The sequence below is a fragment of the Asterias amurensis genome, chromosome 22, assembly GCF_032118995.1.
Source record: "Asterias amurensis chromosome 22, ASM3211899v1".
NCBI lineage: Eukaryota > Metazoa > Echinodermata > Asteroidea > Forcipulatida > Asteriidae > Asterias > Asterias amurensis.
The window spans coordinates 9,190,455-9,215,448 of record NC_092669.1 but is presented as its reverse complement, the minus strand read 5'-3'; the positions used below and the strand labels follow the sequence as shown (position 1 = coordinate 9,215,448).

The 24,994-nt window shown below is 38.5% G+C and overlaps 1 protein-coding gene across 2 annotated transcripts; it reads left to right on the top strand.

Annotated features, from left to right (window-relative positions):
- Positions 1 to 2: 2 nt before the first annotated feature.
- LOC139953977 (adenosine deaminase 2-like) lies at positions 3 to 13,291 on the top strand. Of its 2 annotated transcripts, XM_071953597.1 has the most exons (10): positions 3 to 189; positions 2,454 to 2,581; positions 3,390 to 3,627; positions 4,855 to 5,080; positions 5,720 to 5,933; positions 7,094 to 7,224; positions 9,369 to 9,568; positions 10,089 to 10,246; positions 12,257 to 12,459; positions 12,804 to 13,291. In XM_071953597.1, exons 2-10 carry the CDS (start codon positions 2,504 to 2,506, stop codon positions 12,895 to 12,897), a joined length of 1,542 nt encoding a protein of 513 aa, XP_071809698.1. In that variant the 5' UTR covers positions 3 to 189; positions 2,454 to 2,503; the 3' UTR covers positions 12,898 to 13,291. The 2 variants fall into 2 exon arrangements, with proteins under 2 accessions (XP_071809698.1, XP_071809699.1); XM_071953598.1 differs by lacking the exons at positions 3 to 189; positions 2,454 to 2,581 and adding an exon at positions 4,617 to 4,663 and having other exon boundaries at positions 3,593 to 3,627.
- The last annotated feature ends 11,703 nt before the right edge of the window (positions 13,292 to 24,994 follow it).

Below are 24,994 nucleotides of genomic sequence, written 5' to 3'. Positions count from 1 at the left end.
GAGGAAACTAGTAGTACAGTAGCACCTAATAGTTCAAACATTATAATATAACTTGTTTATCCAGTAACCTACTCTCTTGTTATGTATCAATGATATCATCGCATGATCTGAACTCTATGATCTGAAACACTCAAGATTCTGCTTCACAGTATAATTGGCCTATGAGACCGAACGTCGTATAGAGAGAAGGTAACTTTTTGGCAAGTGTCCATTATGTACAATGTAGTTATACGTTATTGACCCTCATATGTTTTCGGTCCCCAACTTTGATTCCCGTTTACCGCGAGATTGTGCAAGCTGCACCGGTGACAGAAGCTATGCAGTTTACTCACAGTCTGTATTTTCATCAGGCTTAATCATGCTGAGAATAAAGTTTCCTGTAGTTGGTTATGCTCAAACATTTATAAAATGATTGATTTTTGGTACTAATCTGATTAGTACCAAAAATCAATCATTTTATAAATGTTTGAGCATAACCAACGACGGGAAACTTTATTCTCAGCATGATTAAGCCTGATGAAAATACAGACCGTGAGTAAACTGCATAGCTTCTGTCACCGGTGCAGCTTGCACAATTTCGCGGTAAACAGGAATCAAAGTTGGGGACCGAAAACATATGAGGGTCAATAACGTATGACGCTACGATACTGTAATAAATTCCGATTTAAGCGTAATAAATATTAAGTCTACATTAAAGAGAAAGTACAGTCATTTGACCAGTTCGGGATCATTGACCGGTTTGGGATCACTTCAACTTTGCAATAACCAAATAATTGTATCACTTCTCATTATTACCAATTTCTGTTGATAAATGTGAAGATCCCATTAAACCAACAAACCCAAAATAAGGTGCCAAACATCATCAGCAAATAAATTATGGCTGTTTTCCTGAAGGTTGTCTGCGAAATTGATCATTTTTCATGTTTAAAAATGTTGGTTGAAAAACACTGTTAAAACTTCTTACCTTTAGAATTGGAGTGCCGGGGCAAAAAATATTTATGTAAAATGATAAGAATGTGTAAAAAAAAAGATCCTGTAAATACTGTGCAGTCATCTTGTTTTTTTGAGGAGATGAAGTTACCAAAATCTTCTTTGGGGGGGGGGGGCAACTTACCCTTGACCAGTTCGGGATCACTCAACATCTCATTGTGTCAAATGGTGCCACACTAACTTACTAAGTATGGTAAAATCATACTACTGCAGTAGAAAGTTTATTTAGATTGATTTTGAGAAACATTACTTCACAAATTCTTGTAGATTTTTTTTTTTGTGAGAAAATTAAATTTGGAGGGGTCAATAATGCTTTTTAGGTTCGCTTCACTTTTTCATTTGCCTTTGTTGTTGTTTTGTGGTTTTGTCGCTGGGTTTTTGCGCTACTGTTGAAGACACTTGCATGACATTCACTAAAGAAAGGAAGTCCAAGTCCATGCCAACACACCTCTGAAGTTTTTTGAAGTGTCCTTGAGAGACAGTTTTATGAATGGGAGTATGGGTTTGCAATAAAGGGCACTCTACTGATTCAGAATAGATTCAACTGATCCTGAACTGGTCAAACAGGTGACGATACTTTTCTCAAAGCCTCTTCAAAAGAACTAATCTTTGTGTGTCAGTGAATACTTGGTGAGTTTTATGTCATGTTTAGGTAAACTGATAAACTTTTTTGTTTAAGATGTCAAAGAGATTGCAACAAAAAACAATGTGAATTCAAAAAGTGATCCAGAACTGGTCAAATGACTGTATCATAGCATAGATTGGTTTCTTATCTCCTGAAACCAAACATTACTGGTCTGAAATGGGGGAAAACGGATTGTTATGAAGTGTGAGTGCATCAGGGGGGGGGGGGTTAAAGGAGGTTAAAAAGTGCCAAAAATTTCAAAATTAAAATTTTTTGATTTTTCGCCAAATTTTACCCCAGGCGTTCGATTTAGCTTTCCGGGTCGACCCCCGTAAGTTTGAGAAGGTTTGACATCATTCCTGTGGCTCACCTGGGTCAGCCCCCAAGTGCCCTGCTTGTGGAATGGGTTACTTGGGGCTGGCTCGAGGTGCAAGACATTACCACGAGAGGGCGAGTGATTGTTTGATAAACTTTAGTCAGATGCTCACCCAATTACCACTTGTATCTATTCTTTAATTCTGCACTTGGCTCTTTCCAATTAGTTGTTTCGCCTTGAAAAAATGTTGTGCTGGAGCAAACTGGTCACCAGAAAGAGCTGCCTCAAACTCCTTATGTTTGACATCCATAAGAATCTCATTGACTTTTAACTCCTGAGCATTGAGCTTGATTGTGCCACCAGTTCTTTGCGTTGCTTCTGCTTGCAAAAAACTCTTCCTATTTTCAATATATGTCTGCAGAATTAAATATAATTGTTGTTCAACCCCAAAATTGGTTAAACCCCTCACTTACATTAAATAGCCAATGGATACATGTCTATGTGTTATTTTTTTTCCTGCAGTGTGATCTGATTTGTATGCTGTAGGCCTACTGTGTGGTGCTTTCTACAACATGGATGTTATGGAGTGGATGATAGTAGCTGTATTACTCATTGTAAATTTTACACAAGTGACCCAAGAACCACTTCAGGTGATTAAGTTTTCTCTCTGAACTTTTTTTATTCAACTGCTTTCATCACACATCATCAAAAGCTTTGATACCTTTTGTAGATCATGTGTTTCCTTGGCTCATTGCCAATGAATATGTGATCTGTAGAAGTTTAAGCTTAATATTTTTTAAAAACTTGTCAAGTTTTTGAAAAAATTTTGTAATAGAAGCTTTCTTCCATCATTATCTTGAAACCCTATAATACATATTTGGACATTGTGTTTTTGTGTACAAAAGCTTTCGTAATGTTACAATGTCCTCTACCATTCAATCCAGTTCCTTCCCTTTGTAAAGAACATTGTTCACAACAAAAATATGTTTGATTAGGCGTACAGTTTGATTAAGGGCAACTAGGGATTTTAAAGCAAGCCTGTTGTACAATGTAGATGGTTGTACAGAATGGATTTTGCATCGTAAGAAATTGTGATCAATCAAGAGTTAAATTAACCTGATGGTCCTGATACTGTGTCAAGTAATAACTATGGTGTCAAACTGACTGATTAGCCTAACCAAAAACCATGGAGCGAAGGGAGATTGACATTGGGTGCGTTTGAACAATTCGATTTAGCTTTCCGGTTCAACCCAGATCTGCCCCCGGTACGTTTGAGTAGCTTTGACATCATTCCAGTGGCTCACCTGGGTCAGCCCCCAAGTGCCCTGCTTATGGAATGGGTCACTTGGGGCTTGCTCGAGGTGCAAGACATTACCACAAGAGGGCGAGTGATTGTTTGATAAACTTTAGTTAGATGCACACCCAATTACCACTTGTATCTCTTCTTTAATTCTGCAGACATATATTGAAAATAGGAAGAGTTTTCTGCAAGCAGAAGCAACGCGAAGAACTGGTGGCACAATCAAGCTCAATGCTCAGGAGTTAAAAGTCAATGAGATTCTTATGGATGTCAAAAATAAGGAGTTTGAGGCAGCTCTTTCTGGTGACCAGTTTGCTCCAGCACAGCATTTTTTCAAGGCGAAACAACTAATTGAAAAGAGCCAAGTGTATAAACTGATTAAAAAAATGCCAAAAGGTATAGTATAAATTCAAATTGGTTGACTTCTAAAAAACAGCTCGCTTATAATAATTAATAGTCAACCACGATGTTAAAGAAAAAGTACAATTTTCTTGGGATACATAATTGTTACTTTTAAATTATTTTGTATTAATTGCTTGTTGATTATTAAGATTGAATGAGGGGATTTTGAGTCATATTTGTGCCCTTTTTTTATCAATTATGAGTTTTACAACATTTCAACAATGTTGAAAAATTTACTTCACTGTGAGGTCGTGTAGGCATAGTATTAAAGTCGCTTTAAAGCAGTTTGAACCCATTTTCAGTTTTAACTTTGTGTGTCTTAGTTCAATCAGTCTGTGAGGGTGGTTGAACGCTGAACCACTTTGGTTTTATCTTGTAGCAAGGTGTGTTGAAAGAAAAAACAAACACCATCTAGTTTGAAGTCCACACAGGTGACCAGTGACCTAGGACATGTTGTGTAACACACCATAAATGAAAGCAAGCATCTTGTAGCGGATGTTGTTGTGTTGGGGCATGGTGCTGAGTGCTGAGAAACTAAAGATTAACCATATCGGGTTTACATAGTTACTTTGAACTGTCTAAAAACAAGGTACTTTTTTTTTATGACTGTCCCCTGCTGCTAGTAAGATTAAAACTGTTATGCTGTCTGAACATCATGGCCTGTTTATAAAAACAATTGCATTTTTGCAAATAAGCCTCCTCGCAATCAGCTGGTTATTGTGGATGCTATCATTGTTTTTGTAAGTGACAGCTAGCCTGTTTTAAGTTCATTTGTTTGGTATTTGCCGCTAGTTGCTTTCTTTCTAGTCATTGACGGAATAAGTACAACATACTAGCTTGTTGGACTGACTGGCCGAGCAGATAAGAGCACCGAACTCAAGCTCTGGTGCTTCTGTTCAGCAGAGTGTGGGTTCAAATCCCGGTCGTGACACTTGTATCCTTGAGCAAGACACTTAACTATAATTGCTTCTCTTTCCACCTAGGGGTAAATGGGTACCTGTGAGGGCAGAGATGGTTCCAGTGACCAGGGGTATGTGAAGCGCTTTGGGACGCCCTCCGTTGTGAAAAGCGCTATATAAAAACGGGTTATTATTATTACTATTATTATTATTACTATGTTAAAATAATGGCTATACCACCACAATTTCTCCCAAAGCTTCCTCTTTTAATTTCCTGTGGATTTCCTATTGTTCTTTAATGAAAGTTCTCATTTCTGTTTAGGTGGTGCTTTACACTTACATTCTATCTCACTCACAACCATCGACTGGGTGATAAAGAACATCACATACATGAGTAATCTTTATTACTGCGTCTCATCAGATGAAGCCCAGTCTTTGCGATTTGAATTCTTCTGTACACCACCAAAAGTTGCAAAACCGTCATGCAGTATGTGGCAGAATGTCTCAGCTGCCCGAGTGTCTTTTGGGGAAAAAAACTTTGATGAATGGTTAGTGCGTTGCCTCTACATTCACTGTTGAAATGTTCACCATTATGGAAAGCCCCATTAAAGAAAGAAACTAAAGACACATCCTTTTTGTCTGGCAACTCACACCTGTTATTTCCATGTAATTACTTTTTCAAACAGAAAACTTCTAATGGATCCAGTAGGACTGCTGGCTGCCCGAGGCAGATTAACTGCTCATCCATTAAGTTTAATGACAATGTAAACACCAATTGAAAAGGATCTTTGAGTTTTTGTGGCCAAACTTGGAAAGTCTTTAACAGCTTTCCAGTAATGACTTACATATTTAACATTATTACCAGATGGTCACTTTAAATCATATGTGAGTACATTCCTTATTTCAATTCTTGATCCAGAATAACGGAAAAGAGTAAGATTTGGTATTGCAAGGCTAAAAGACAGCTCTTTAGATGTGATCTTAAATTTGCATCCCGTTGGGAATCCTGGTTCTTCCAACTGACCTTAACCAGGATATTTCCCAATCCCTAGAGGTTCCTGGTAGATTCCAGGCGGCATTTTGTATGGGGCTGAAACATAATTGTGCACATTTTATTTATGATCAGTCGATTTTCAATACATTCAGGCACATGACTACAATGCAATCTTATTATTATCACCATGCAGGCTTTTTACCAAGATGACAATGTGGACCGATGAAGATCCCCTCAAAGTTTATCCAAATTCTACTGCAGCATGGACAAAATTTCAGTCTTGCTTCTTTTCAATAAACGACCTGACAAAAGATGCAAATGTTTTTGAGATGTACTTATGGCAAGCCTTGAGTGAATTTATGGAAGACAATGTGCAGTACATGGAGATGAGAAGTGTTATTCAACAGGTAAGTGTCAACACTGATTTTTTGTTTAATCGCCCGCTGGACGAGTCAACCAAAATTGTGCTAAAAGAGGCCACAGGATACACCTTGAAACATTATTAACTGCAATAGAAGCAAAGTTCAATAAAAATGTTTTTAAAAAGCAGCCCCCAGATCCATCTGTACCCAAGTCGTAAAAATTTGCGCGTTGCTCAATCGATCTTTTTGTAGGTAAAGGGCTTTGATACATGGTGACATTTTGGACCACCACCCTCTTCAGTCAAACAAGGAAAAAATCCTAGATCTGCGCTGGAGTGAACTATTAAGAACACAAGGCTATTTATAGGTTACAATGTACTTAGAGCTATAAATGCACACTGACGATGATGTAAATAGTATTACTAATGGTTTTGTAAAGTGCCTAAGCAAATACTACATGTAGGTCAAAATATTATTTGAGTTTCATGTGTTCTCTGAAAGTCATAGAGTTATATATAAGAACGAGAGGGCGCACTGGTGATGCTGCGTGCACAAACGCATCGGGACGGCAAGGAGACACGGGCACCATTTTGTAAGATAAACTTTGTACGCGCGTTGAACACAAAGTTCAAGTTGGTGTGTGTGTTATATTTTAAATAATGCTATGCAATGCTGCTTTGTCAACTCAGAAAATGGTTGCACACCGGGCTGCGTTTCTAGGCTTGTGTGCCCTCAAGTTCTTATATAACTCTATGCTGAAAGTGTACCTTGTGGAATCAAAACTTGTGTAATTCAAGTATAAGGCATATTCTTTGAAATATGGACCATTCTACAACCTCAAATGTGTATGATATCCTGCTAGGTACCTCTTAGTTTATTACAATGATGTATAAATAAACAAAATAGCTTTCACCTACATGTACATGCATGAAAATATCAGGGTCTGAATTTCAGACTTACAAATGTGTCCATATAATAAAGAAGATGTCATATTTAATATAGATGGAAAGTCCTCCCTGATCAAAATCCAACAGCTACCAGGAACTGAACCCCAAAAAATTGATTGCAATGCAATACAATATCTTGTAATATGTTTTAGATTGCATGCCCTCGACAATCTACACGTTCTTTCGCCATAATTTGTTGTTGTTGCATTGTGAAGATTGAAGTTTACTGATGTGTTTACTCTTTACTTGCCTTGCTAGTTAACTACAACACATGGGACCTTATATCCGATTGAATACACGATGCAGCTGTTTGCCAAAACTGTGGATCGATTTGTTGCTACTTATCCTTGCAACTTCTCTGGAGCTAAGCTTATTTCATCTCCACAAAGGTATGAATTATTGACAACTTTTTAAATTGGAATATATGCAGGAACACCTTTGGACTTAATTCTGTGGTTGTCCCGCGTCTCCATCTTCTTCTTCCCTAGAATTTGAATTTGAATTTGAATTTGAAAGCTACATGAATGTTGCTCATAATTGGCATGTGATAGATAAAGACTGGGGAAACATTTGAAAAGTTAATGCAAAAAATCATAATTGACTTTTACTTTTTGGTAGATTTTCTAGGTAACAATTTCAAAAAAAATCTGGCTAATATTTGCAGCAACCATATTTCAAGATTTTTCATGATTGAAATTTAAATGAACATTAAATCTCATCAGACAATTGAACCTCATCATCAAGATGACAAAAACTAGATGATGTTTTTCTGCCGTCAACAGGTATCAAATTGCACTTAATCAAATTGTAATATTTTTTGTAAAAATTTATCTACACATTGGACATTTCGTTAATAAGAGTTCAACAAACTACATACTACAACCCCTCCCCCTTTATTACAACCCTCCCCATACTACAACCCCTCCCCCTTTATTACAACCCTCCCCATACTACAACCCCTCCCCCTTTATTACAACCCTCCCCATACTACAACCCCTCCCCCTTTATTACAACCCTCCCCATACTACAACCCCTCCCCCTTTATTACAACCCTCCCCATACTACAACCCCTCCCCCTTTATTACAACCCTCCCCATACTACAACCCCTCCCCCTTTATTACAACCCTCCCCATACTACAACCCCTCCCCCTTTATTACAACCCTCCCCATACTACAACCCCTCCCCCTTTATTACAACCCTCCCCATACTACAACCCCTCCCCCTTTATTACAACCCTCCCCATACTACAACCCCTCCCCCTTTATTACAACCCTCCCCATACTACAACCCCTCCCCCTTTATTACAACCCTCCCCATACTACAACCCCTCCCCCTTTATTACAACCCTCCCCATACTACAACTCCTCCCCTTTTATACTAGCCCCCATACTACAACTTCTTTTATTACAACTGTTATTTAAACTGTTGGGTTTTTTTTCGACAAAAGAGCTAGAGAAATGCAAGAACTTTGATCTATTTTTTTAGTCGTGTGAAGATACATCGCTTCACTACCTGCTAGTGCTTTGCACAAAATAATACTTTAATATAGTAATAGAGTACGTAACCCTCCCTCTCCAACTGAATATCATCGGTTAAAAAACAATATACATGTAGTTCTTGTTGTTCCCTTTATTATAAAATTGGTTTTAAAGTTGTCTTCCAATTTTACACACATTTATTATCCTTTCAGTTTCAAAGTTTCAAACTTGTGTCTGCCAACTTGTGTCCTCGTTGATTTTCATTTAATACTGTGAATTTTTTTGCGTTAAATTGTCCAAACATAAAGTACATGTGTTGATGATTGGAGGTAGAAATAGTATTTTGCCATTTCAATTCCATTTTAAGACCCCCCCCCCCTTCTCATTTATAAAATAACCCGATGCAAAGTTTATTAAACATTGAATGCTGATTTTGGTGTGTTTATTTTTTTATATTAAGCCAAGTCTAGACATTGACAATTGTTGGATAAATAAACAACAATTCGATGGTTATTGCGCCGTCCTTAACCAGTTGACACTGGGTGTCCTGTTACTACACAGATTCGTGCTGGGAGATGTCACTTCATTTTTTCCCATTTTATTTCACAACAAAACCAATAAAAGTAACAGGCTACGCCCTTTAATTGACAGCATTTTACTTAATTTTCGCACTAAGACCGTTAACCCGTTGCGCAAATTTACATATCTGCAATTTAAGCATATTTTGAATTTGCTGTGAAAAAATTAATGGACTGCTATGCAAAATTTTGAGTTTGCTATACAAAAATTATGCAAACATTTTGGACAAAATCGTTCCCTGTAATGTCTGTGTCATTACAAAACATACATGTACCATGTTTGTGAGCCTTTATATAGTATGAATTCTTTATATCTGTATATCATCCAAAACGTACATGTAAGTAACAACTATGATTTTGTACATGCAATGTACAAATAAGTTTTAACAGATAGACGATAGTATTCTAGATGTGTCAATTGGAAACTAATGAGAACAAATGTAATGGGCATATATTTTGTCTTTCATCTTGATAGAGAAGTGCCTCGTGAGACTGTGAAGGCGAGTATTAACTTAGCTCTGAAGCTTCGTGATTCATTTCCAGATCATTTTGCTGGCTTTGATCTTGTGGGTGAGGAAGACACTGGGTATCCACTCTTTTACTACATCAACGAGTTGCTCATACCATCTCAAACCAATCGCAGTCTTCCTTATTTTTTCCATGCAGGAGAAACAGGTGAGGAGTTTAAATTAGAAACAATTTGCAGAGCTCATTCTTGTGGTTCTGTTTGCTATCAGTGTAGCAATTAATTTGTGTTTATCATTCTTGTTATAAATTGTTCAATGTTTTAAGTCTATTCTTACCTTTTGTGGTACCAAGAGTTGTTGTTTTCCCAATAATGTTGAATAAGATTGGGTCAGAACTGTGGTTGGCATGTCAATGGTCATTCTCCCATATCTATGTGCAAAGTGTCTGCATTGGACTAACTATATAGGATCCCCCATGTATCCATTGAATTTCCCATGGGAAGCTACAAATAGTATACAGAAAAGTTCAAATGATATTTTCTCTAAAAAAATGTCTTTGCTTTTAAGAAAACATAAAAAACCTGTCATACTCAAATGCGAAAACTTGGATAAGCACAAACAGAGAGTGCTAACCCACATTAAAAAAATATATTTAATTGCTTATTTGTCTTTACTATCTCTTCAATTATTTCAATTGAGAATCAATTTATTGAGTTGTTTTATAACAGATTGGGAAGGAACAGCCATTGATGATAATCTTATTGATGCACTTCTACTGAACACCTCTCGCATTGGTCATGGATATGCAATTACCAAACATCCAGTTGCTATGGAGATGGCAAAGTCAAAAGGAATCGCTTTGGAGATCAACCCAATATCAAATCAGGTCAGAGGTCAATTGTGAAACAAAAATTCTTTTCTATCCCCACTATTTTGCCAAGTCTGTATTCTGGGCTACACATAATATCGAAGTCTCAATAGCGCACATATCTACCAAACAAGGTACTCGAGGCGCTGAGTAATATACAAACCTTCAGAAAGATTATTGCAGTGATGGATTCTGAGACCACTTTATGTAGCACCTTATAAGGGGTGACAAGGTGCTACGGCGCATACAGCAGCCACAGCCAGGAACACTGAGGCGAACCCCTTCTCTTTTTGATAAGTGCAATGGGTTCTTTTACATGCGTTACACAACACATGAGACCAATGGCTTTACATCCCATCCAAAGGACGCAGCAATGGTTTAAACCATACTAAGTGTCTTGCTTAAGGACACAAGTGTCACGGCTGGGGATAAAAACCCTATTTTTATTCAGCTTACAGACTAAACTTGAAGGCAATTTTAAACTAGCACGGCTGGGGATAAAAACCCTGTTTTTCTTCAGCTTACAGACTAAACTTGACTAGCTGAATGTGCTCACTTACCTCTTAGCTTGCACTAGGTGTTTTGGATGTTGAAATAATAAAAAATTAAAGAGGTATTTCAATTTGAATTTGTCAGCTTCCTTCTTACAATATTTTGACAACCTTGATGACCCTTTGAGCACAACCTTTTGGAATGATCCAAAATTCCAACCGATGTCATTAGCTGGCAACGTTGTGGGTGGAGCAGACTTATAAAGCAATGATTGACATGTTCAAACCCCTGCTGCGCCCATGAGATCATTCCAAAATGGCCATGCTCAATACACAGCAAGAACAGTTGTTCGGAGGAACTTGACTCAAGGCAAGTTTATGACTCAAGGCTGATTTTAGACTTAAGATTTTAGACTTGCATGTAAGGCTGGTTTATGAGTCTAAGCTGGTTTTGAAATTTAAAAAAGTGCAGGTTTCGGACTCTAGGCTGGCTTCAAACTTAAGACTAGTCTTGGACTTGGAACTCCATGACTTTGACTTGAATCTGTTCGTGGTCGGGAAAAGAGATGCAACATGCCTATGAATTAGTTTTAATTTCAATACCTTGCCTATGGCCTCTATTTGCATTTCAACAACGGACCTTGTTTGTTTCAACCACACATGTCAGGGTTATATATAGTCTTATTCAAGTCTGCGATGGTGGTTTTATCAAACTGAATTATAGCTCCCTCTTCTGGATCAATCTTCCGAGTAGTGTTTCATGTGACCAACGATAAAGTCTCATACTTGAAACAACAGGCTAGTACCTTAAGAAGCTCATCTGGGTTTTTTTCTTTTTAAGGGGGGGGGGAGGAGTTTATATTCTTTGGTCACTGAGTTTTTTACCCCTGTAATCGGTCTAGTCCATGACAGAACCAGTCAGTCAGTTTTTAACCTCCTAATTCTTTATTATTTAATTTATAGCTACATTAAGTTGATTTCTTTTTCTGCGTGAACCCCTTTACGTGGTAATGGCGCGCACGCAGCACCATCTGTCCTTGCCAAATAACACAAAATGCATAAAGAAAACTGTTGATTTGAAAGTTCCCTGCACAAGCATATTGTGTACAGCAATATGCTTGTTTAGGGGCTGTTTATTTGGTAAATGTGTTCGTCTGTCCTTTGTCTTCGTGAGCCTTATGCAGTGCTAGTCTTTCAATACATGTAGGTTAGGGTTCGAAAGGCAAGGCTTTACCCAATTCTAAGTTTTGCCCGTCTGACTTGCTATTAATTTTTGCCACTGTTTTTAACTGTCACTGTTTAAACACCTTGATTTATTATGAGAGCAATTCCGAAATAAAAGTTTTTTTAATTAAATTGAATTGAAATGAATTTCACAGAGCCAGTCTTTACATGTATATCACAGGACCAGTCTTTGACCAATCAGGAGTGTGTAAACTTTGTAAGGTACCTCTACTGGGTCTTTAACAAAACCATGATAGGAATTAGGATAAAATGAAGATTCCTTCTTTAATAATTTGTCATTTTCTTTTTGCAGGTGCTTCATTTAGTTGGAGATCTTCGTAATCATCCAGCAGCAACTCTTGTCTCTCAGGGCTTTCCACTTGTGATAAGCTCCGATGACTCTCCAATCTGGTGCTCTGATCCATTGTCTTTTGACTTCTATGAAACTTTCATGGGGCTTGCTGGTGCAAAAGCAGATCTTGCAACATTAAAACAGCTGGCACAAGACTCAATCAGGTAAAGCATTACAGGCTAACATTGCAACATCAACTCTATCACTTATAACAAATTATAATATTCTTCAACATTTTAAGAGCACAAATACTTAATGGTTAACAATGCAAAAACTGATCTTCCCATGCAAAGTTTATGATAGATTTTTAAACAATACAAGACCAAAATCATTCTTTTAAACTATTAGCAGTGATGACGTAAAACTTTAAATCTTAAAACAAAAACCAAACAAAACCTATAAAAAGAAGCCAGACAGAGATCAAAATTCATTCTCTGTTTCAACATTTGACTTCCTTAATAAAGAATTTTAAACATCTATTGAATGTATTCTTCCTCTGTTGATTCAGATACAGTGTTATGACAAGTGATGAGAAACACAAGGCCTTGGCACTGTGGGATAAGAAATGGCAGGCGTTTTTGGATGAAGTGCTAATGATTTGAAGATGAGCCACATTATGCTACAATGATTACAGCTATACATGCCAAGAATGTAGAATTTCAGCCATTGAATCACTTAAAACTCAAGCTGTGTTTATCACTTCCTCAATTTGGACTCTACCTCGGTCTAACCCTCAGAGCAGCTGCAGACAAAAATTACATGCTGGACCCACTGATTACAATCAGAAGGCAGATTGTGTTACGGGTAATCAACTGTGTTTGTGAGGGGCACAATTCTTGTTCAAATGGTCTGAACAGATGAATTGTATGTTCCCTGGACCCACACACTAAAGATTGAAGCATCCTGAAAACTTACATTTTGGTTCACTGCTAATAGGCTGATTTCAATGGATAACTTTGTGTGCACACAGTAGGATTTTTGTGTGCACATTTTAATGGGTCCATAATTAATCTGCCATCTCACACTATTTTGTCAATCTCTTGAGTTACCCACCAAGAAATCACTACAGTATTTGAAGAATGATACAAAGGTTAGCAGAATTGATTCACACGTTTTATAGTTATTAAGATAAGTATGAAGCTAGTCCTTCTGCCCACACCGCTCAGCTTCTTCAAAGGTTAATGCTTTAATGTTGTCTGTACACTTTTGTTGAACCCTTCCAATGTATGTTGTTAGCATAGAGCTATATATACATGTATTGATTAGAGCGCTAACTTGCTCTGCGTTTTGAAGCCACCCTGGGCGCAAAAATGTTTGATGTGTTGCGTAACTACGGAACGATTTTAATTTTAAGAGAACATTGCCGCGATTTTTTTACATTGGGCGTCTTCGCTTACATTTACACAACTACCCATTCGTGTACGTCCGCGCTACGAAAACTGTAAGTTCGACTTGATTGACATACTAAAAAGGTATAGGCGCCTTTTAACCATGACGCACATGACACTCGCAGTTTGTGCGCTCATCAGCAGATTGTGCGTTCACATTTGCTGCACTTTTTGGTTCGATGACACAGAAAAGAACAAACGCACTATCATGCAAATAGCCGTACAATTACCAAAAATTTCAAGCTTTTGTATTGGTATGTACATAAACATAAACATGGATGCGCCCACACGGCTTCAAAACCTTGGTGCTTGTATAACGAGGTGTTAGCGCTCTAGTCAATATATATAGCTCTGTTGTTGTTAGCAATACCAGTGGTAACATAAAGTGTGGTACTAGTTATCCATGTCATTGTCTTTCATTTTAACCATGAGCTCAACCTTGGGTCGTGATGTTCAGGTTGCATCTAGGTGCTCAACCTTGGGTCGTGATGTTCAGGTTGCATCTAGGTGCTCAACCTTGGGTCATGATGTTCAGGTTGCATCTAGGTGCTCAACCTTGGGTCGTGATGTTCAGGTTGCATCTAGGTGCTCAACCTTGGGTCGTGATGTTCAGGTTGCATCTAGGTGCTCAACCTTGGGTCATGATGTTCAGGTTGTATCTAGGTGCTCAACCTTGGGTCGTGATGTTCAGGTTGCATCTAGGTGCTCAACCTTGGGTCGTGATGTTCAGGTTGCATCTAGGTGCTCAACCTTGGGTCGTGATGTTCAGGTTGCATCTAGGTGCTCAACCTTGGGTCGTGATGTTTAGGTTGCATCTAGGTGCTCAACCTTGGGTCGTGATGTTTAGGTTGCATCTAGGTGCTCAACCTTGGGTCGTGATGTTCAGGTTGCATCTAGGTGCTCAACCTTGGGTCGTGATGTTCAGGTTGCATCTAGGTGCTCAACCTTGGGTCATGATGTTCAGGTTGCATCTAGGTGCTCAACCTTGGGTCATGATGTTCAGGTTGCATCTAGGTGCTCAACCTTGGGTCGTGATGTTCAGGTTGCATCTAGGTGCTCAACCTTGGGTTGTGATGTTCAGGTTGTATCTAGGTGCTCAACCTTGGGTCGTGATGTTCAGGTTGCATCTACGTGCTCAACCTTGGGTCGTCATGTTCAGGTTGCATCTAGGTGCTCAACCTTGGGTCGTCATGTTCAGGTTGCATCTAGGTGCTCAACATTGGGTTGTGATGTTCAGGTAGCATCTAGGTGCTCAACCTTGGGTCGTGATGTTCAGGTTGCATCTAGGTGCTCAACCTTGGGTCGTGATGTTCAGGTTGCATCTAGGTGCTCAACCTTGGGTCGTGATGTTCAGGTTGCATCTAGGTGCTCAACCTTGGGTCGTGATGTTCAGGTTGCATCTAGGTGCTCAACCTTGGGTCGTGATGTTCAGGTTGCATCTAGGTGCTCAACCTTGGGTCATGATGTTCAGGTTGCATCTAGGTGCTCAACCTTGGGTCGTGATGTTCAGGTTGTATCTAGGTGCTCAACCTTGGGTCGTGATGTTCAGGTTGCATCTAGGTGCTCAACCTTGGGTCGTGATGTTCAGGTTGCATCTAGGTGCTCAACCTTGGGTTGTGATGTTCAGGTTGCATCTAGGTGCTCAACCTTGGGCCGTGATGTTCAGGTTGCATCTAGGTGCTCAACCTTGGGTCGTGATGTTCAGGTTGCATCTAGGTGCTTTTAAGTAATAACTTTTTTTTCTTGAGGCTGCTGATTATTTGAGTGAATGAAAGTGTAGATGACGATGTCTTAAAACAGCCGTTTAAAACCGGCCTAGGTCATGTCCATTAAAAAAACCTTGCCTGCAAAGTCCTTTATGACATTGCCACAAATTTATAGGTTTGAAGCAGCTGTTTAATATAGAGTCACAGTACTCTTTTTATTTCCTTTTTATTCAAAAGCATTATAATGTAAAACAATCTGTAAAACCGATGTGTGTAGCACTGTATACTCAGTACTTTCCCGAGTCCTGTGAAAAAAATGACATGCATATTACTCGGGTTGGATTCAAACCCACGACCCACAAGAACTGAGTACACAGTGCTTCATACATCAGTGTATATGGGTAAAACCAAAAATGTATATTCTTTATCCACGATGCAAATTTAACATCTATGTTTTTTAGGTCGAAATGTTCACTTTGTCTTCCATCCTCAGGCTCCATTTTGCCAAGGATCAATATGCATACAACATTTGTTCAACTGTTGCGTGAGCATTGTGTGTGATGTACACTCGCATGCTAATAGATCTTATGTTGACTACTGGCTGGGAAAATGCAGCTAAGGGGTCACCTAGAAGGGTATGCAACTGTTTATTTCAGACATTGTATAGTTAACCACAAGGGAATCTAACTTGGTTAATTTGACTAAAAATATGGCCACCCGTGTAGGTTGCAAAGTAAAAGGAAATTACGTGCTGTTTCGAGGCATATATTTGTGTGGATCATTAACACGTATTCCACTTTAAAAACATCTTTCTATAACCATATGCATTTCATAATAAATGGTTACCAAATACCAACCCTTTTCATAAACCGACTCGTTCTTGGAGAAATTTAAGTGCTATTATTTAAGTGCTATTTCAGCGGCCAGACTTGTCACCAGAACTCGCACTCAGGAATCCATCACACCCATTCTTAAGGATCTACATTGGCTACCAATACGGGCTAGAATTGATTTTAAAGTTTTGGTTCTGACTTATCAATGTATACATGGTATTGCCCCTGTTTACCTTCAAAGCTTAGTTCAGGACTACAAAACAACCAGAAATCTGCGATCTTCAAATAAATCCCTTCTGACCCCCCCAGTTATCAAAACCAAGTCGTACGGTTCCCGCTCTTTCCAATATGCAGCAGTTCAGTTATGGAACAGTCTTCCAGAGGTTGTTAAACGGGCTGAGACATCGGAACAATTCAAAACCTGGTTAAAAACATATCTGTTTACTTTGTACAATAACTGTCGAGACAAGACATTCCCATGATTATGTGTTTCTCCATAGATGACTTGTAGATGATTATGGTTTATGGTATTAAGCCAGATACTTTTGACTTGTAGATTATTATGGTTTATGGTATTAAGCCAGATACTTTTGACTTGTAGATTATTATGGTTTATGGTATTAAGCCAGATACTTTATTTAGGTTAATGATAATATGATCAAGCAAATATTGGCTCAGTGAGTAATTTGTGGCATACATGGACTATCTTATGTTATGTTTCCTATGCATTTTTTGTAACAGAAATATTTAAGGTCCCTACTTTTAGTCTAGTTGCTAGTTTTGTGTTTTCAAACTTTTTGTACTTATCAGGGTTTTTTATATATTTGTACAACCTTTTGGTGTGTCTGACACTCCCACCTGGCACACTGCTAATTATGTGACCCATTTTCAGGAATGTTTTGTGTTTTATTCCCTACTCACTTGTGCTTCCCTACATGTAAGTACTGTCCAGTGACAGGCAGATTTCATTCTATCAAGTGTAGACACCATTGCCAAGCCATTCCTAGCCAGAGATATGGTTTAAGGATGTTGAAGTTGGTTGTTATATCAACTCTTGTTCTACCATGTTTTCTGCCTGGGGATGTATTAAGTGATTGGAGGTTGCTTGTCATGATTACCAACCACCTCCATTTGTACCTCATTGTGAAACTGTTTTTCTTGCCTCAAATCTAATAGACCGATCCATTACGCCCCGCCTCCTTACCAGTTGACCAATCACAGCCGCGAAACCCGATCACCATTAGTGCAAAGATCACCAAACGGTTCAAATGGTGATCAGATTTCGCGGTTGTGATTGGTCAATGATAATTTGGCCTGGCTTAATGGATCGGTGTATTGTTTTATATTAGAGTAGAGATTGCCTTAAGCTACCTCCATGCATTTAATGTAATATTATACTTCATGACTTTTTCATGCAATTTTTATACTACTTTTATACAAAGTGTTGTGTATTAGAGTTTATAAATACCTCGGACAGTTTCCCTTTTCCTATTGACCCCTTGCACGCGCATCACACGCGGCGACCAATGCCACGCTCACCATGTTGGTGGGCAGTTAGGTTTACGTGTATTAACGCCACGTCACCTAAAATGCACACTTTACTGCATAACGCGCATCATAGACTTATATATAAAAGCGCACAGTGAAATTGCCCACCAGTATGGCGCATTCAAGATTTTTCTGATGATGACGTCAGGTGAAATGGGTCAATTGGTGGAGATCCTGTTACTAGGGGATGTTTAAACCTTTGTTTATAACCGGTTGTGAGCGGAGACTCCGCGCTAGTCTTGATGCAAGACGCTTCTTCTTACGGGCGATGCAGGCGCTGTCGATGAGTTGGCCACGCTGTGTGTGACGAATATGCACCAAGACTATACCCGCATATGCACGAACGGAAGCGGAAAACACTCACGTACGGACATCATACATGTAACATGTATACTGAACATACCATGTAGGTGAAAACATACGGCCTTCAGCTCGGGCCTTTATATCACACGGCAATTCGACCATGCCTGTTTTAAACGAACTTGAAAGAACTACATATTTCCTTATTCATAAATACCCAAGACAGTTTTGCTGTTCCTAGTGTAGAGCGCTTGACGGGGGGGGGGGGGGGGGGGTTAAACGGTTGATAAAGCAACTGGCTTCCGCGTGTCAGGCGCACAAGCTCATGTACGCCAATTTTATCACATGCAACTCATTCAAACCTTTTTATCTTCTCCTTTTTGGATAAATAAATAAAAAGCTATAAGGAGAAACTGTAAATAAATAGTAAACTTGCGGGTACAACCATGTGTAAATCTCTTAGGGTGGACTGTTGGCTCTGATAAAAGCCAGTTGGGTCTCGACGTTTGGAACAGTATACTCTGCCCATCTTCAGGAGGAGTATACTGTTCTTAACGGAGTTTCTTTTTATTTCGTCATACCATGCAAAGCTTCAAACAATACTTTAATAAATAGCTATTATTTACCTAGCACACCAAACAGATTTTTTTACAAAGTTTTTGAAAGAATTGTAACCTTAAATTTTTATATTGTCAATGTGTCTATAATTGTAATTTTTTGAGTTTTTTTAACCAATAAAAAGAATGTTAAAGTTTTTTTATAATGTTGAACATTGTGCCCTTGTGACTTTATAAAGATCTTAAGACTAAATTTTTATGATTTTGAACCAACTTTGAACATGAACGAAGGAAGGGAATTTGAACAACACAACAGACATGCATCCATTGTTAAAAACAAAACAAAACTATGTCACTGGTTCCAAATGAATGAAAACAATAACAACCTTAGATGGTCATAAACTCCATATTATTGCAGTGACGTACTGACTTATAACTTAATCCAATATTGCTCTAACATGTAGATTCATATGAAAGGATAAAACTCACAGAATAATATTAATAATAATAATAAGCGCTTGAGGGCGTCTCAAAGCGCTTCCGACATTATTACCCCTGGTCACTGGGCCTTAATTCATTCTCTAAACCATCTCAGCTCCCTGGTGGGGAGTATGCAGCCTGTGCAACATCAATATGCGCTACACGGCTAAATCATGAGCAAAAACAATTAAATTAATGGTCATAACCTCTTATTGCAACGATGAACTGGCTTGAAACTTGCTCCAACATTGCTCTAGGGGTTGGTTAAGTCATGTGCGTCACGGCGAGGGAACCAATATAATAATTATTTTACTCTTTCTAACAACTAAATTTTCTGACAACTACACTCAAGAACTCTTTTCAATTTTTGATAGGTCAGCCATTTAGAATTGTTGCTATTACCCTGGAAAACATCCCCCCCCCACAAAAAGAAATTAAAAAATCAAGTGCGTTAGATCTCCCAAACCGACTCACTAGCTAGCTGCCAATTTCTGTGAGGCTTTTCTCCCAATTCAAAGCCAAATAGTACCAACTTTAATTTTACAGACCTATTTGAACGAAAATGGTTAGTTGTGATATTTGCTGAATTTCATTAGAAATGATTACAATCAATAAGGAATTCAAATCATATGACTTTAAAAAAACCAATCGTTTCGAATACCCTCATCGAGCACTTTTTAGAAAGTTTTGCGAAAAGCTCTGTTAAATAATCACTCGTGCTACATGTACGTCATAGTTGGGAGCTCCAATTTGTATAGCCGCTTTGTTGCGGCGTGGAGGTATAACAAAGAAAACTCCCAAGCTTGCTGTCAAAGCAATGTCCCTTTGACAAATGCCGTCAACGGTAGAAGTGTTTTTCAAAACCTTTAGGTTGGGAACTGATTTTTTAATTGAGTGTACGAAGTGTACAAATACAAAAATAACATTTGAATGGTAAATCAACACGTTAAAACAACATTAAATAGCATTCCCGTAAGAAACAACTTCACTTAAAAATAGCTGTTTAAAGCCTAAAATTATCAGATCTCTTCAAAAGATAAAGCGCACCAGAGCCCCCTGGTTGCGATACGTTGTTGTAATTACACAAACAATTGCTTTCATGCTGCTATTCAAAATATTTTTTTTTAAATACAAAACATTGAGGTTGGGGTCTGATTTTTTTATTGAGGACCACAAAAAGTGTAGAACCATCAACATTACAATTAAATGAGAAACAACCAATGATAAACCAGTTAAAGAATTCTCATTCAAGTAGGCCCCTGTTTCTTTTAAGGTATTTTGACCGGGGGGTGGGGGGAGGGTCTTCAATCAAATACATGAATCATGCTCAGTTTTGTTTAATATTATTGACTATTTATTGAAATATGAATCTCATCATCAGACACACAGAATGTCAATTTGCATCTCTCATTGTATTTTGATGAACAAGTTTTGTCCCCTTCAGATAACCGTTTAATGCACAATCAATCAACACCACAAAATACAAGTTAATATACACAGGAAAATATAAGAAATCTTTCATATAAAAAGATTGAATGTACCAACATTAGGTTCTACTAATAGAATACCACTGAAAAAGAGCTTGTACTTATCAAAAGATGTTATTGCAAAAGTGGATTTTCAGCGTAATCTTTAAACAATGACCTCATATTACAAATGATGTACATGTATTGTTACTGTCCGCATGGGTGTTTGAGGTAGTACTTCAAGGATATGAAAAGCATTCAACATGTTTTGCTTTTCCCGAAAAAGGGGGAAAATAGCTTATAGCAAGTTTACATATAATTAATTTATTGCTTCTCCAGACAACAATATCATCTAACACAAATACATAATTGGATGGGGGCTTATTCTAACAAGTTGTAGTTAAAACTATTTAGTTGCCTCTACTTATAACTGTTGATGATCAAGCCTGTTGAATGCGAATAAGTCATATTCACCTACATTTATTCCATACTGCACTTCAAATACACATAACACAAAACCATACCAGCTAGAGGCTTCATTAAAACAAAGACAAACTTGGGATACCAGCTACAGAGGGTTTATTAGCGCACAAAGACAAACTTGGGTTACCAGCTAGGGGTTCAATAGCGCACAAAGACAAACTTGGGATACCAGCTACAGAGGGTTTATTAGCGCACAAAGACAAACTTGGGTTACCAGCTAAAGGCTTCAATAGCGCACAAAGACAAACTTTGGATACCAGCTACAGAGGGTTTATTAGCGCACAAAGACAAACTTGGGTTACCAGCTAAAGGCTTCATTAGCGCACAAAGACAAACTTGGGTTACCAGCTAAAGGCTTCAATAGCGCACAAAGATTAACTTGGGATACCAGCTAGGGGTTCAATAGCGCACAAAGACAAACTTGGGATACCAGCTAGGGGTTCATTAGCGCACAAAGACAAACTTGGGATACCAGCTAGGGATTCATTAGCGCACAAAGACAAACTTGGGTTACCAGCTAAAGGCTTCAATAGCGCACAAAGACAAACTTGGGATAATAATAATAATAATAATAACAAGTTCTTATATAGCGCATTTCACAATAAACCGTACCAATGCGCTTTACATTAGTCCCCTGTTCATTGGGCCAATAAACATCCCTTTAATCTTTCTCAGCTCCCATTAGGGAGTATACAGCCCTGAGCTGCCGTGGCGCTCCGAAAGCTTTTCATTCACAATATCAACCTCTACCCTCGCAGGTACCCATTTATTCCCCTGGGTGAAGAGAAGCAATTATAGTAAAGTATCTTGCTCAATGACACAAGTGTCACGACCGGGATTTGAACCCACACTCCGGTGAATTAGCACCAGAACTTGAATTCGATGCTCTTAACCACTCGGCCGCGACACTCTACAGCTAGAGAGTTACCAGCTAGAGAGGCCTCAATAGTGCACAAAGACAAACTTGGGATACCAGCTAGAGGCTTCATTAGCGCACAAAACTCAACTTGGTGTACCAGCTAGAGAGGGTTCATTAGCGCACAAAGACGAACTTGGGATACCAGCTAAAGGCTTCATTAGCGCTCAAAGATAAACTTGGGATTCCAGCTAGAGAGGGTTCATTAGCGCACAAAAACAAACTTCGGATACCATCTAGAGAGGGTTCATTAGCGCACAAAAACAAACTTGGGATACCAGCAAGAGAGGGTTCAATAGCTCACAAAAACAAACTTGGGATACCAGCTAGAGAGGGTTCATTAGCACAAAAACAAACTTGGGATACCAGCTAGAGAGGCTTCATTTGCACACAAAGACAAACATGGGTTACCAGCTAGAGCAGATCTACCATGTCTCACGCATTAGGCGTGAGACTCACGCATTTGGGCTCTGTCTCACGCTCACACGCACAGCAACCATTTTCTCACGCATTGGGGCCAGACCAGGAAAAAAAAAAACCAATGCATTGCCAAATCGCGCTCGTGTGTACAAAAAACGCAATCTACAATGTTTGCACAATCTTCAGATTGCACGCAGTTTATCAGAATAATCAACTTGAGCTGCCACACAAACAGAGTGCAAATTTGCAGATTGCGCATGCTTTTGCTATCCCAGTAGGTTCAGCTAAAATTCGGCAGAGCGCAAAATGCTTATTGCGCACAAGTTTTTCCCGATTTGTTTAGCAAATTCGTTAAATGCGCTCCACTAGCGATGACACAACAGGCAGAAGAAGTGAGCGGAGGATTTTGGACATCATTTTTAGTAGATTGTATGTTTATTTTGGGGGGAAATAATCTGACACAATCGTACCTCCACATTAACCATCAACATCTCCTGTGTACCTAATGTGAGTTTTAATTATTCTAAAGAGGTTTTTGATGCATTTTGGAACACTTTTTTGTCCACAATTAAATTTCTTCACTTTTTTTTAATTTGATATAAAAATTTAAAAAAGTTGGGCGGCGATTTTGAAAGGCCTTCTAAAACTGACCCCAAAAAATCCCCGGGTGGGGGGGGGGTGAGCTTTGAAAAATCTCACGCATAGCTGGCCTCTGGACTTGGCATCTCTGCTCGAGAGGCCTCACCGGTGCACAAAGACAAACTTGGGATACCAGCTAGAGAGGCTTCATTAAAACAACAACCAACTTGGGTTACCAGCTAAAGGCTTCATTAATGTGTATGCTTCACATCTAAAAACATGGCAAGTGTGTACATGAACATGTATCTGTCAATGTTTATTGACTAATAATAAACTGGACACTGATAAATCTAAAGTCAAGACTTTCGCTCTGATCGAGATCTTGATAAACAACCATAAAAAACAACACTTTAAACAGCCAAAAAAGGATGATCTCAATATTTCAACCATTACCTTTTTATGGCCAAATACACATACCGGTGAATAACCATTTTACCCTCAAAATTTGCATTTAGTAATTTAACTCGAGTCAAAAATGCACCCGGCCGTGCGGCTTTTTCAGCCGAGAGTCAAAAACAGCTTATCCATATAATGACCCCTGAACGCCAGTGACGTTTTTCCCCTAGTTGGGTTTGAACAGTTCTACAGCTTTGGCAAACTGAGGGCGCTATTTTCTACATCAAATAGCCGCCACTGATGTCACAATTCCTTTGTCGCGCGGGTTTGTTTGACCCCCCGTTTTTCACAAATTTGGCTTGGAGTGTTCTGGAGAAAAACCCATTTTTACCATGTTTCAACGTGAGGTAAGAGACTCCTTATATTTTATGTTTCCTATGGACTGCAGCTATTAGAAAACTGTAATATCTATATATTTGAGATCATCTTCTATTGGCTGTTTAAACGTTTGAGATCAATGAAAGTTTGAGAATATCCACTGATCCAAAACCATTGCACCTTTGACAGGTTCGTTGCAAACTTGACATGCATTTGGTGGATTCTGTAACATTATTGTTTCCTTCCTAGCACGAATGAATCAAGAGGATTTATATGTACAGGAACCAAATACCATAACTAGTCCAGGCCTGAACTGATACTTCATGGGGGCAAAGAAGGCGATTACCTCCAAGCCCCCTGGTCATAGACTTGGTGCCTTGAAATGCTCCAGTAGAAATTTACAATTTCCTCATAGGGTGCCCTGTACTGAGGAGAAATTGCCTTAGTGCCTTTGCCCTTTCAAAAATGAAGCATACAGGCCTGCTATTAAAGAAATGGATGGCGAAAAATCAGAATATTTCTCTATTGGACTAGTGACATGTAGTATATGAAAGTCATTCAACACTGATCTAATAAACTATTGGTCTCTAAACAAGGACACAAACTCTGCTGTAACTTCTACTGAAATAATGTAATGCTATCTAGACATTTACAATTAAAATTAACTAGTACTATTAATTCAAATGATACATGGCAAAATACAAATAAGTGTATTCGATGAAGATTAAACAAAATTATGTGATTAAAGTATCATAACTGGAAGCTTTCCGTTGAGAAGTGAACATTCTTTTTATGTAAATTATAAATGACAATCAAAATTCAAAATTCATGGTTCTAGTAGTTATTGAGTTACATGTATATAAAGTTCATACAAGTCTCTGAGCAATGACACTCTGTTATTGACCATTGCTCAATGGCACTGTTTCGTTGAACAATGTCACTGTGCAGTTCAGCAATGATGCTGTGTCATTGAGCAATGACACTGTGCCATTGAGCAATGACACTGTGTAGTTGAGCAATGACACTGTGTAGTTGAGCAATGACACTGTGCAGTTCAGCAATGATGCTGTGTCATTGCGCAATGTCACTGTTTCGATGAACACTGGCACTGGGCAGTTCAGCAATGATGCTGTGTAATTTAGCAATGGCACTGTGTTTACTGTAGTGAAAATGTTTCTTTTCATACAGTATTTGCTTTTGTGTTAAGTTTTTCAAAAGTATAAAAGCACATGAATTAGAACTTGGAGGT

What these genes read in the sequence shown, in the direction of transcription:
- LOC139953977 (XM_071953597.1), top strand. Translation starts at nt 2,504, where the DNA reads ATGGATGTTATGGAGTGGATGATAGTAGCTGTATTACTCATTGTAAAT. An exon ending in TGACCCAAGAACCACTTCAG is followed by an intron (nt 2,582 to 3,389) that starts GTGATTAAGTTT and finishes TTAATTCTGCAG; the next exon opens with ACATATATTGAAAATAGGAA. An exon ending in GATTAAAAAAATGCCAAAAG is followed by an intron (nt 3,628 to 4,854) that starts GTATAGTATAAA and finishes ATTTCTGTTTAG; the next exon opens with GTGGTGCTTTACACTTACAT.